Source organism: Hyalella azteca, unplaced genomic scaffold, assembly GCF_000764305.2.
Source record: "Hyalella azteca isolate HAZT.00-mixed unplaced genomic scaffold, Hazt_2.0.2 contig4874, whole genome shotgun sequence".
Classification (NCBI taxonomy): domain Eukaryota; kingdom Metazoa; phylum Arthropoda; class Malacostraca; order Amphipoda; family Hyalellidae; genus Hyalella; species Hyalella azteca.
Genome location: NW_025935084.1, coordinates 116,459 through 129,284, shown reverse-complemented (window position 1 = coordinate 129,284; position 12,826 = coordinate 116,459). Strand labels below are relative to the sequence as shown.

The 12,826-nt window shown below is 40.5% G+C and overlaps 1 protein-coding gene across 1 annotated transcript; it reads right to left on the bottom strand.

The window, feature by feature from the left end:
- LOC108675859 (xaa-Pro aminopeptidase 1) lies at window positions 1–11,331 on the bottom strand. Its single transcript, XM_018163907.2, has 12 exons — window positions 10,179–11,331; window positions 6,885–7,053; window positions 5,982–6,223; window positions 5,552–5,660; window positions 4,737–4,930; window positions 4,090–4,240; window positions 3,738–3,864; window positions 2,906–3,055; window positions 2,549–2,678; window positions 2,191–2,368; window positions 755–930; window positions 1–365 (listed from the first exon to the last, which is right to left on the bottom strand). Exons 1-12 carry the CDS (start codon window positions 10,296–10,298, stop codon window positions 237–239), a joined length of 1,875 nt encoding a protein of 624 aa, XP_018019396.1. The 5' UTR covers window positions 10,299–11,331; the 3' UTR covers window positions 1–236.
- Window positions 11,332–12,826: the final 1,495 nt, after the last annotated feature.

Sequence of the window (12,826 nt, the reverse complement as noted above, 5' to 3'; positions counted from 1 at the left end):
TTAATGTCCATCATTTATTTTCTGCATACTGTAAAATGAATTATAATGTGCAAAGTTAGAATTTCGAAGTCGCGTCTTGTAAAAACTGTTACCCTGCCATTTGCTTCATTGATCTGAAAAAATAGTTAGCTAAATTTAAAAAATGCGTATACTACTGAAGATACATGGATTGGGTATAAGGTGCCGACACGCATTAATGACGAAGATGAGCCATGCTACGTGCGGCGGAGAGTAGCTCAGGCGAGACGCGCTATAGGCACAGTCTCCCGCATCAGCCACTCCAGCGCGCGCTGGTCGCGCTGCGCACTCAGAACAGCACCAACTTCCTTCCTCACGGTCTCGTGGTACGCGTTCAGCCAATCCAGCTGATAAAAATTAATTATCGGAGATTAAAGACCAACATCATAGTTGTACTCGGCATTATCACTGCAACAGTGTGGAAGAAATAGTATTTTGTCCTTGATTATTGCTGATGTCCGCCAACCATCGAAAGATAAAATTACGGTTTACAAGCCACCTGCATTGAATTTGCAACTCAAATCCTTAGCAAATACGCATTCTCAAACTTCCTAAAAATATCTTTCATGATACTTCAAGAAAATTTGTGTAGTTCAATGCGGTAAACTGACACACGCGCATACAAGTTATAGAGACAGACAATAAAATCACAACGAAGGCATAAATTGAGGTTTCTTATAACCATAACATCAAAATGGTGACGGTAGCAATTATGAAGTGGAAGCAAGCAAGCAACCTCAGCATTAGTGAGCAGCGAGACGTCGATGAGTTTGGCTTGTATGGGTGCCAGAGTGACCACTTTGAAGGTGAGGAAGTCCTGATCGTTGTGGCGGTGCGGAGTGTCCGCCTTCACCACGCGCACGATGCTCTCAATGCGGATGCCGAACTCTCCCGCTTTGTAGTATCCGGGTTCTGGGCAATGAGACGATGCTAAGAAGAAAAGCTACATGTTTGAAGCGCAGACAAATACGGATTAGGTTACAGGGCGTCTGCTCATCTTTGTCTGGACGTAACTGATTTTTTGAGACCAGGTGTTTGAAAGCCATTGTACGTTAATTGCATTGGGCAGTTATTTTATGTCAGGATAAGAGTCTCTAAGTTTTGGTTCCTTTCAGATAACCCAAATGAAAAAAGGTAGGAGCGAGAGGCTTAGAGCCTCTTGAGGTCCCACTTAAGAAGCTCTCAAATAAAAAGAGACAATTCAACAGGGCCAAAATGTACACATGAATAATTGTAGAATGGTTAAGGGAGCGTCTACCCTAAAATTAAAAATTTTCCCTTTTTCGGTTTTTATACTCATTTTAAAGCTGACATTCAGCCCTATCCAACGGTACCACTGCCATCTCTGTACGTTGATTTATGATTTCACGACATTTCATGAAAGGGGGGCGGGTGGGGAGTTCTTCAAGTAATTAGATAGGAATTAATTAGCTGCTGAGCTCTTTAAATATAGTGTCTACTTGAGTTGTTCTGCAGTTACGTGTTTAGTCTCATCTTAAAGCTGACATTCTGGCCTATCCAATTATTGTGGTGCGCGCGGGACTTTGTCGCGCTCTCCTCAATATTCACACTTATTGTCACGGAAAACCTATTTCCTCCTAGAGTTTTGAAGCTACATCAATGAGACATATACCGTTCGATTTGCAAAGAAAAGATCTACAAACTGGACTTGGCCTTTTTTCCAAGTTCGTTATAGTTCGGATTTTATTTTGCAAAAAGGAGGGGAAAGTGGAGGTAAAATCGAAAATTTCGAAAAATTTCGGACAAAATGCTCCCACACCCACAAAAAAGAGAAATGCAAAAAAAAAAAAACCTCAAGACCAGTTTGTAGATATGGCTACAAACTGGTCTTAGAAAATCGTAGCTTGAAAATCCTAGGAGGAGATAGGTTTGCTAAAGTACCCCTTTTTGGCCGTTTTCTAAGAATTTCACGTTTTCTTTCAATTTTTCAAAAAATTGACACGAATAAAACCTGAGTATTTTTAGGGTTTACACATGTGTACCAAATTTCAAATTGATCCCTCTGTAAATTACTGAGATAAAATTTAGGGTAGACGCTCCCATTAACACAGTAAACTGCTTCTTGACTCGAAACAGAACATAGGAAATATAGGTAGTTGAGGACCACACCATCATACGCGTTCTCGCAACCATCAAATGGTCATCACGAACCATCAGACAGGAACATGCCCTCCTCCAAGCCAGGGTCGTCAGGGTAGGTCCGCCAGCCGATGCCCATGGGGCCCTCATGTACGTTGAGGAACATGCCGATGCCGTGGCCAGTGCCGTGGCCATAGTCCAGCCCCACCGACCACAGGAACTGCCGTGCAAAACTGTCCAGACGGTTGCCCTGTCAGGGCCGAGGGCAAAGGCTATAAAACAATAAGGAGCAGCGTTACTTGTACAGCTTACTATTGAGGTCAGAACCGAGATAATAATGAACAGCATTACTCATGTAGCTCACAAATGATGCAAACATCAAGTAACTAACTCGTGTCAATGGCTTAAAGCCACAAAGCAGAGGCAAGACCTTTATTTTGGGTGGGAAGACTGCGGTGGCGAGAGCGATGTGCCCCTTCAGGACCCTCGTGAAGGCGTCGCGCTCCGCCGCTGTCGGCTCCCCGAAGTGTAGCGTGCGCGTGACGTCCGTGGTGCCATCACTGCGGATCAATCATTTCCGTAAAAAGCCGGCCAAATATTCGCTGGCAAATGAAAGATAAGAATAAAATAACACGGACTAAAATTAGCGCGAGTGCACTCGGGTCCACTAAATAAATAATCGGGAAATGAAGTCAATAAATTCTGATCTCTTGGTTCGCCGAAGTAGAGATGGCGGGCTCACCTGTAGTGGGCCGCGGAGTCGACGAGGTAGATGTGGCGGGCTCACCTGTAGTGGGCGCCGGAGTCGACGAGGTAGATGTGGCGGGTGGTGACCGTCCTGTTGGTGGCGGGGCTGGTGCGGTAGTGCGTGATGGCCGCGTTGCTGCCCACCGCCGTGATCGTCTCAAAGCTCAGGCCGCGGTAGTTGTCCTGCTTCCTGCCACGCGATGTTATTTTATTTTTAACCAATTAATGCCGAGAATTATTTTCTGAAATTTTCTTTGGTTTCCTGTGATACTATTATCACTTGTGATGGTAGTAAATAAAAAATATGTTCAAATATTAATTTTTCTTTGTATGTGAAAAATTATAGCTTTATCCCATTAGGAACCGGGCTAAATATTTCACGATCTAAATGACATGAGAAACTTTATAACACGTAAAACCATATTCAGCATTCAAATTACTTCAAACTATGGAATGTGTTAGCAGCTGCCGACTCACGCCCTGCACTGCTCGAGGTAGGCGGCCGCGGACATTTCCGTCTTGGCCGCGTTGCTGCCCACCGCCGTGATCGTCTCAAAGCTCAGGCCGCGGTAGTTGTCCTGCTTCCTGCCACGCGATGTTATTTTATTTTTAACCCATTAATGCCGAGAATTATTTTCTGAAATTTTCTTTGGTTTCCTGTGATACTATTATCACTTGTGATAGTAGTAAATAAAAAATATGTTAAAATATTAATTTTTCTTTGTATGTGAAAAATTATAGCTTGATCCCATTAGGAACCGGGCTAAATATTTCACGATCTAAATGACATGAGAAACTTTATAACACGTAAAACCATATACAGCATTCAAATTACTTCAAATTATGGAATGTGTTAGCAGCTGCCGACTCACGCCCTGCACTGCTCGAGGTAGGCGGCCGCGGACATTTCCGTCTGCGTCTCTTGCGGCGCCTCCTGTTCCAGCCACGCCAGGAAGCTGCACAGCGCCGCACCGTCACGGACGTGGCAAGCCTCCAGCCCTGCGGTGGCAGTCGTCAGCGGCGTGAGTGACATGCCTTATATCACTCTGACCTCACGCTGTCTCTTACTTCATGCAGCCTGAGGCATCACGCTGCCTGATACATCACGCTGCACCACACCTCACACTGCCCGACACCCCACGCTGCCCGACACGTCCCCACACCTCACGCTATCTCAATGGTTTCAAAGCATTGCCAGAGATACATTGCGCAAGATGCGCTCACCTTGTATTTCTGTAGGGTTTTTGACAGCTCTGGGCAGAGCGACGGGCGTGCAGAGCAGGCGACGTTGGTGGGGCGGCACGCAGCCCACTACGGCCTGGGAGCAGGTGGTGGGTAGCCACACGAACTGCCCCGGTGGCACACTCGAGCACACCTGAGGTCGTAGTAGCAAAACTTGCTTAGGTACACGTAGAGGCCTAAGTACTTATAGAGACCTATGTACACGTAGAGGCCAGGCCTAAGTAAGCAAAAAGGCCTAAGTACACATAGAGGCCTAAGTACAAGTAACGGCAAGTAAAGTGCAAGTGAATTCTTGGTCTGTGATTGGCGGGTTTAGCCTGAAAAGCCGTCAGTGATTGGCTGACTCGTAGGTACAAGTATTTTTGATTGTATGGACCTTGTACACCAGCTTCTGGGCTTGGTATTGAGGTGGGTAAGAGTGGCAGAGTGGAGTGCAAACAACTAGTACGTTCTTTTGCGGAATTATGGAGAGGGTTTGCTATGAATTATGGGGAAGGTGATGGTAGAGCCTGAAAACATCGATATATGTTGTTGAATGAGTGGGTGGAAAAGCATGTTAAAATAAAACTAAATCAAAATATAAAAACTGCTTATGAATAACGGCATCTAAAATTTTGTTAATGCTGGACCTGCGTGAGGCGTGGCAGGAGATCTTCATAGGGAGCAACTTCAACAGGGCAGGGTTCCTGCTGCAGATGCTGCGTTGCTTCAGCCGTTAACTTGGAGACATCAACGAAAATGGTGACGCTTTCCAGTGTGACGATCATGTATGAGAAGAACAAGGGGTTGTAGGGGATGTCGCTGCCTCGCATGTTCAGTAGATCTGCAAGACGTGGATGATGTTCTCTGATCAATCTTCTTTAACTTAGCTCTACATTTAAAATAAATTTTACTGAATTTTGCCCCATAAATCTTATAATAATACATACAGAGTAATTTATCAGATTACACACAAACAATAAAATTTATTACTCTGGAAATTGGGGGCACTGCATTGCATTACTATCGGCGTTTTTGCAACGTTTTTTAAAACACTGGCAATAGTAAAAACATGGATGTGGGCAATTACTAACATTAATCAATAATCATTAAATATTCTCACCAATTGTGGGTGTTACCATTAAGACCTCAGCGACAATAGGTGAAATACCCGATGGTAAATTGTACAACTGATAGTATTTATTTAATTATTTCTATATTAATTTTTTGGTAACTTTTTTGCTCCAAGTGTTTAAAAATTCTTACCCTACATGCCAATTAAGTTTGCAGGCTCTCTAACTCTGCATATTTACTTCTCAGCCCATGAACCGTCAAAGATCAATGAATGATTTTTCTCATTAATATTTCTTGAAAACCAGCAATGAAGTTGAGCCACGGTATGTAAAGCGCAATATAGCAAGGGATTACTGTACAGTTGCGTGCAGTAGGATTAGGTGAAACTCACATGCAACATCGTCCAGAGCTGTGAGGACAACAGCATAGCAATCCTTCTGCTTAATTGTGTTGCGCAATTCATTTATTTTGTCTATATGACTTTTTCCTGTCCAGTGTTTCTGAAAATTATACAAAATAAATTTATATAGGTACTATTGCTTATAACTAATTAAATTTGCTAATAGAAGATCATTTCTAAACCATTAAATTTTTTTCAATGCACTTCGCTTCCCATTTCATTCCGATTGTGACAATTCCTTAAAGATCCTAAATACAATAAAAAGATAATATCTACTCTGCAAATATAATGACAACTTTCATCTGGGCAGGATTTTGTAAACAAGTGAAGAGTAAGATAAAAAATATGCTCTGGTTGTTAATTCTTAAATACTTTGGTGGATTCCTTATAATGTACATGTGTAGTTGTACATGCAACGCACATCATGGACAAGCACAGGGTTGTTGGGTCTCTGAGGCTTGTCAGCGCCCCACACGACATCAACGAGGTTGGATGTAACAGCAACAAGCTGGTGACCAGCACCCAGAAGCTCCTTCTCCAGCTCCACCCAGCACTTTTGATCTAGTAGCAATGGATCTACACCCACCACACAGCCTTGCTGAGGCATATAGCCTTTAAAATGATTGACGAGCCATGGCCCTTCTCTCAGAGTGTCATGCTGCCCTATGAAACAGAGACATCAATCAATTGAGAACTTTGTCAGGTGCTGTTCACTTCAAATTTAATCAAACTTCAGTGGCCAAATGATTGCAGGTAATCACTCTTAATTATGTTTTCATTCACAAAGCAATAACTTTATAAGAACAATACTGCAGTAGGCGGAGTTAAAAAACAAATGATCAAGGCTATACATATATGGTATTTTCAAGACAGTTATCAAGTGGAGAAGAAGGCAATTGCAGTATACATTACTTAATGCAATTTTGTCATTCAAATTAAGCTAAAATCATTATTTCTACAAATTAAACTATTAAAGCAGTAAACTTTTCTTAAGCAAGCATGGAACACTTATCACATTTGGCTAGAATCAACCATGATTCCATGAAAATCTGTAAAAAAACTCATTTATTTCAATTTTAATGTTCATGCCTATTGAGAATATTTCATAAAGCCCATTAACATGCCTCAATTTCTTTCCTAATAATATCATGTTCTGATGTTTTATTTTATTCTATATTACATTTGGAGTAAGACCCAGGTTACTGGCATAACATTTCCATGGTAACCATGCCTGTAACCTTGCTCTACTGCCCTAGTACCTATATAATAAGTTGTTTTGCTGTAACATAAATAAGGCAAATTTTTTCAATTATTGTAAACACACCTTCTTTCATGAGGACCCAGGTTTGATCCAATTCTTGCTGAGCCTGCAAGTAATACCGGCCATCAGTCCATAGAGCAGCAGCTGTGTCAGTCACTATTGCTGTCCCCATAGATCCGGTGAAGCCTGATATGAAGGCTCGACGCTGGTCACACTCGGCTGTGTACTCTGACTGGCAATATGCAAGCAAAATATTGAAGTTTTTTGGTAATAGGGTTATAATATTAGTTCTGGGTTAATTTCATTACAAAACATATAGAAAGATATATCAAAGATCTAAAATTTAGCATTTAAATAACAGTATATCAGTATTATATGTACAGCAAAAATTTCTTGTTTATATGCCTATAATTAATGACCAGAGAATGCATTACAATTTTCTTGGAGTTGAACAATTCATTAGGTGACTGGTGAATCAAAAGGCACATTTAGGAAGTAATAGTATGTTGTTTTGAATGTAACAACATTCATTTTCAAGTTAAGAGAAGCCTTGAATAAATAAATTTTGTTGTACATGTAAAAAGTATACAACACAAAAATTTTGAGCCAGAAAGTCCATCTGCAAACCCTCTCAAAGTTTAGATAAATCCAGTAGTTTGGAAATAGATGGCCAGATTCCAGTCCAAAATTACGAGTGTCCTAGCAATCATTGGTTGGTTAATGTTCTGCACCTCTGCATGATGAAAATCCTAGTGGTTCTCTCCAGCACGGTGCAAGCAATGGTCTTGTGAATTCGTCTTAGGAGGTTCCTCTGCCCTCCAGACTGAAGATGGCAGGTGAGACGGTCTCAATGTTGTGTTTGTTAGTCCAATTACTCCAATGCAGTCCAATTGAAGAAGACGTCTACAACCTTCGTTGAAGCAAAATTTATAGACTACACTGGCCTCTCTGTAGACTACAGAAGACTACAGCTTTCAGAGTTCTCCAAGACATTGTTGTTGGAGAACAATAATGGCACCTGCCAAAAAGTGGAAGTTGTCCAAGAAGCCAATTTAGTCTGTAAATTTAGTTTCAAAGAAGGTTGTTCAAAATTTCGTTTTTCAATGCTTCTCTCAAGTTGAAAATGAATGTTGTTACATTTGAAATGTCATTGATATGTTATTATAACTTGCTAAATCTGCTGTTTGATCTACCAATGTAACCTAAAGAATTTTTAGACTCCATGAAAATTGTAGAGCATTCTATAGTCATTACTTGTACACATAATGATATATATTTATATACCTACCTATATATATAAACATACAATTTATGACCAGAGAGTGCATTTGAATTTTCAAGGAGTTGAACAATTCTTAGATGACGTTGGTAGATCAAAAAGCAGATTTAGCAAATAATAATAATAATAATGATGTTTCGAATGTAGCAACATTCATTTTCAAGTAAAGAGAAGCATTGAATAGTGAAATTTGGTTGGACAAAAGTACATAATACACGTAAATAGGATACAACACAAAAATTTTGAACCAGAAAGTCCTTACGCAAACAATCGCAAATTTTATTCAAGACAAATCCGGTAGCTTCGAAATCGATAGCTGGGGTCCAATTCAAAATTAAGATGGTTCCAGCAATCGTTGGTCAATTAATGTTGTGCACCTCTGCATGATGATATGCTGGTGGGTTTCTCCAGCACGGTGCGAGCGACAGTCTTGTGAGTCTGTCTCAGGGGGCTTCTCTGCCCTCCAGGTCGAAGATGACAGGTGAGACGGTCTCAATGTTGTGGTTGTTAGTCCAAATACTCCAATGTAGTCCAAATGATGAAGAAGTCTACAACCTTCTTTGAAGCAAAATTTATGAACTACACTGGCCTCTTTGAGAACTTGAGCTTTTTGGCAGGGGCCATGTCATCATTTGGACTACATTGGAGTATTTGGACTAACAACCACGACATTGAGACCGTCTCACCTGTCATCTTCAACCTGGAGGGCAGAGAAGCCCCCTGAGACAAACTCACAAGACTGTCGCTTGCACCGTGCTGGAGAAACCCACCAGCGTCATCATGCGGAGGTGCACAACATTAATCGACCAACGATTGCTGGAACTGTCTTAATTTTGAATTGGACCCCAGCTATCGATTTCCAAGCTACCGGATTTGTCTAAAATAAAATTTGAGATTGTTTGCGTAAGGACTTTCTGGCTCAAAATTTTTGTGTTGTATCCTATTTACGTGTATTATGTACTTATGTCCAACCAAATTTTACTATTCAATGCTTCTCTTAACTTGAGAATGAATGTTGCTACATTCGAAACATCGTTAATATATTATTATTTGCTAAATCTGCCTTTTGATCTACCAACGTCATCTAAGAATTGTTCAACTCCTTAAAAATTCAAATGCACTCTCTGGTCATAAATTGTACGCATATAATCAAGAAATTTCTGCCATCTTATAATAATTTCTGCACTATATATATACCTATATATCATGGCTGGACAAAATAAAGGAAACACCGGATGTTTTGATACTGTTCCTTTTGAACATGTTATAAACAATGTGAATGTGACATATTTTTATATATTACTGTTTATTGATGCTGCCAATTGATGCCTGATCCTTGCACATATAGTAAATTCTAGTGTCTATAACCTATAAATGGCAAAACTCTCTGACTTTCAAAGAGGCCAAATTGTCAATGCCATATGGCAGGTGTCAGTGTGACAGAAACTTCCCAAATTCTTGACATTCCTAGAGAAACTGTCTCGAAAGTAATGACTGCTTCTGAAAGAAAAAGAAAAACGTCCTCAGCAAACCACAGGTCTGACTGAAAATCAAAGGTGTCAGAAGAGAGACCATAGGTAGTACCCAAATCACATTATGAGGGACAATTGAAAGACCATGGCTATTGAAATTACTGTAGACCTCAATGGACACTTACAGAACCTAGTTTCCATACAGATTGTCTGCAAAGGGCTAAACAGATCTGGATTCTATGGAAGAGCTGCAATTAGAAAACCTCTGGTTTCAAATACAAATGCATTAAAGCTTTTAGAGTAGTGCAAAAACCTCCAGAATTGGTCCCTCAAGTAGTGGTAAAATGTGATTGCCTTAAGAGAGTTTCAGCTGAAGAATGGATTAAAATTCCTTCAGAAATAAATCAAAATTTGTATTAATCAATACCTCAACAAATTGAGGCTGTAATTACTGCAACAGGTGGACCTACACCATACTAAAATGTACCTATTTTGTTGATTTCTCAGGCATTTCCCTTATTTGTCCAACCCTTGTATAGGTATATACAATCATGGATTTCTACACTCAATTTCTATCAATTAAAAAAATTATCCAGTGAAACATACCTGATGTGCATCACAGGATGGGATAATGTAGGCATGCAATGCTTTAGGGACAAAGCTTGCATCTTTCATCAACTGCCGCAGCTTTTTCACAAGATGAGCCGTAATGTTAGGTGTTGACATTTTTGAAGTAATTCTTTTCAGAGCTAAGACATCTAGAAAAAATATTTCACAAAATACAATAATTAGATTCAAAAATAAAATATGGATAGCTTTGTTTGTATATATCAGAAAGAGAAAATAACATTAAGGCTGAGTAGCACATGAGAGCTCAACTTGAGCTCAGGAAGATGTAGGTTGTAATGAAATTTTTTTCATGCAAAATGAGCATTTTGAAGCCAATGAACTGCCTAATTTATGCAAAATAATCTCAATCTGATCAATTGGGGCAGCCAGTTGCACAGAACTCATAGCCCTGCTGACAGTTGGCACTGATCATATGTCCAGTAAACTATCTTTTAACAGTAAATTTAAATAAAAAAGATGCTAGCAATAGCAATTTCCCCTATAGTGAAATTTTGTAACTAACTCAATGTTACAGTAAAATAAGAAAAGGTTGACTACTAAAAACCTGAATAGGCTATATTTTGAGTTCACTGGAAAGTTTCATGGCTGACGTGGTCATCCTTGGCTGGCTACAAACATTGCACCTGTAGGTAGACAAACCCAAACTTGAGAAAATCAGATGAAGAAATGAGTCAGAATACTAATATCAGTCATCAACAAAAAATTGGTGGATTTAAAGATTATTTAATGGTCCAGTTCTAATGGATAATCCAGTTTTAATAAAATTACTTGGGCGCAAAGTAAGAAAAGTTCTGGCTGAGAAACAAGCCTCGTCTCTGACATCTCCAGAGCTTGACAAGGAGAGTAGCGCACGTCACTGCAGCACAGAAGGAGGATGTCCTTGCCCCAGGGGGCCAGGTTCACTATCCATGCTCATGCTGAACCACCATGACATCAGACCCAGAAGAGAGTGGGTCTGTGGCCAAACTAAGGTGCTACAAGAATGCTGTCCGAGAGCTGCTATGCAAAGTTCCAATAAAGAGGGAGCCCTGTGGAGTAAGGATGGTGAAATAAATCTGAAGATGCTTTTAACTATGATTCTACTTTATGCTCAGCCTGTGACTGGCCAGAAATGCAGAATATTGAAGCTAATGAAAATTTAAATTGAATTCCAGCAGATTTTTATAAAATGAGTAAATAATGTAGCGGGTGATGAACAGTGAAGCAGGTACTGATAAGTGAAGTGGGTGCTGATCGGTAAAGCGGGTGCTGATTGTGTTATTTTAGACGCTCCTTCCATCTTGCACCTGCTTGCTGAAAAATGCATGGAAGAGTGCACTTGCTCAGCAGCCTCTATTTGGCTCATTAACCTGGCAGTGAGACACATGAACCTTGGTTCATCTTTCAATGTAATGCTGGCTCACAAGTACATTGCATCGTACATGGCTGCCATCCACCAGTCTTTCTTGTCTGGTGTTTGCAGGAATAATTGGCTGACAGCTGCTGTCAGCAGTCCAATAACTGATGTTAAGGTGACCCAAACAACAAGGTATTGGTGCGATTTAGACTGCATCTCACTATAACAATTGATGCAATGCAAAGAGCGTGTTGCCACTGTCCTAAATAAGCAGTCTGTTTACCAGTCGTTTTACAGCAATCCCAAGCTTTTCCATCTGGCCAGTCCATCTGCCTGCTTACTCTTGAATTTTGGTCTGCATCATAGCGGATCGAGTAAGGTAGTGAACATCATTTGCCACTAAATTTAATTTATCACATTGCATTCCAATAATTGCGCCTAATCTAAGATAACTGCTAGAGAATATTTAGGTCAGTAGAAATTGTTGTTGAGTATTATATCTGTAGAGTATATAATTAGCTACATTAATTAACTTGATCCACTTATCTGTTTATTGTAAACAAACTTTTCGTATTATTAGAAGCTAGAGAAGTAGAGATGTTACTTTACCTAAATAATAGTTTGCCAGGAATACACTGACCTACTTAAATTTACAGAGGCCATAGTGGAAACATTTTACTCAATGATGCAATCTCAGCAGCAATAGGAATGGATGCTACCGCCTGTTGGTAGCATGTTGCTGGAACGACTGCTTGGATAGAGCTGCATGGTTTTTCTATGCAGGTGATTGCAAGCATGGACTTTGCCTCCACCCTGGCCCTTTTTTTACTGACGTCTGAGCTACTTGATACTACATGAGCAAATTCGTCGACATAGGAATCCAACTTCATCGTGTTCATTTGTTGGCCTAGCTGAAATACCTGGATCGCAAGTGTAAGAGGAAGTAAGAGGAAGCTCTAAATTGAAAAAATTGCATGATGTAACTTTTTCAACATGCTGGAAAGCTGTAATCTTGGTACTTGTTTGGGACATAGCAGTCCCAGGCCACGATGGATCGCCACCTCTGATTATTGTTCATCCACCCTCATTTGGGCCACCTGATGCATGATGCTGTTGCTTGCTTCTCACCGCTGGTAGTGTTGCAGGAGAGGTCAACCTGGGATTGTGCCCAGGAAAATGTCCAGTTGTCTCTTGAAGGTCTCCAGGGTGAACTCCCCCTCTCNGATGATGTATGTTTTCGGGGAATTTTCCCACACATTATTACTTTTTTTAAGCCATTGCTGCGCAC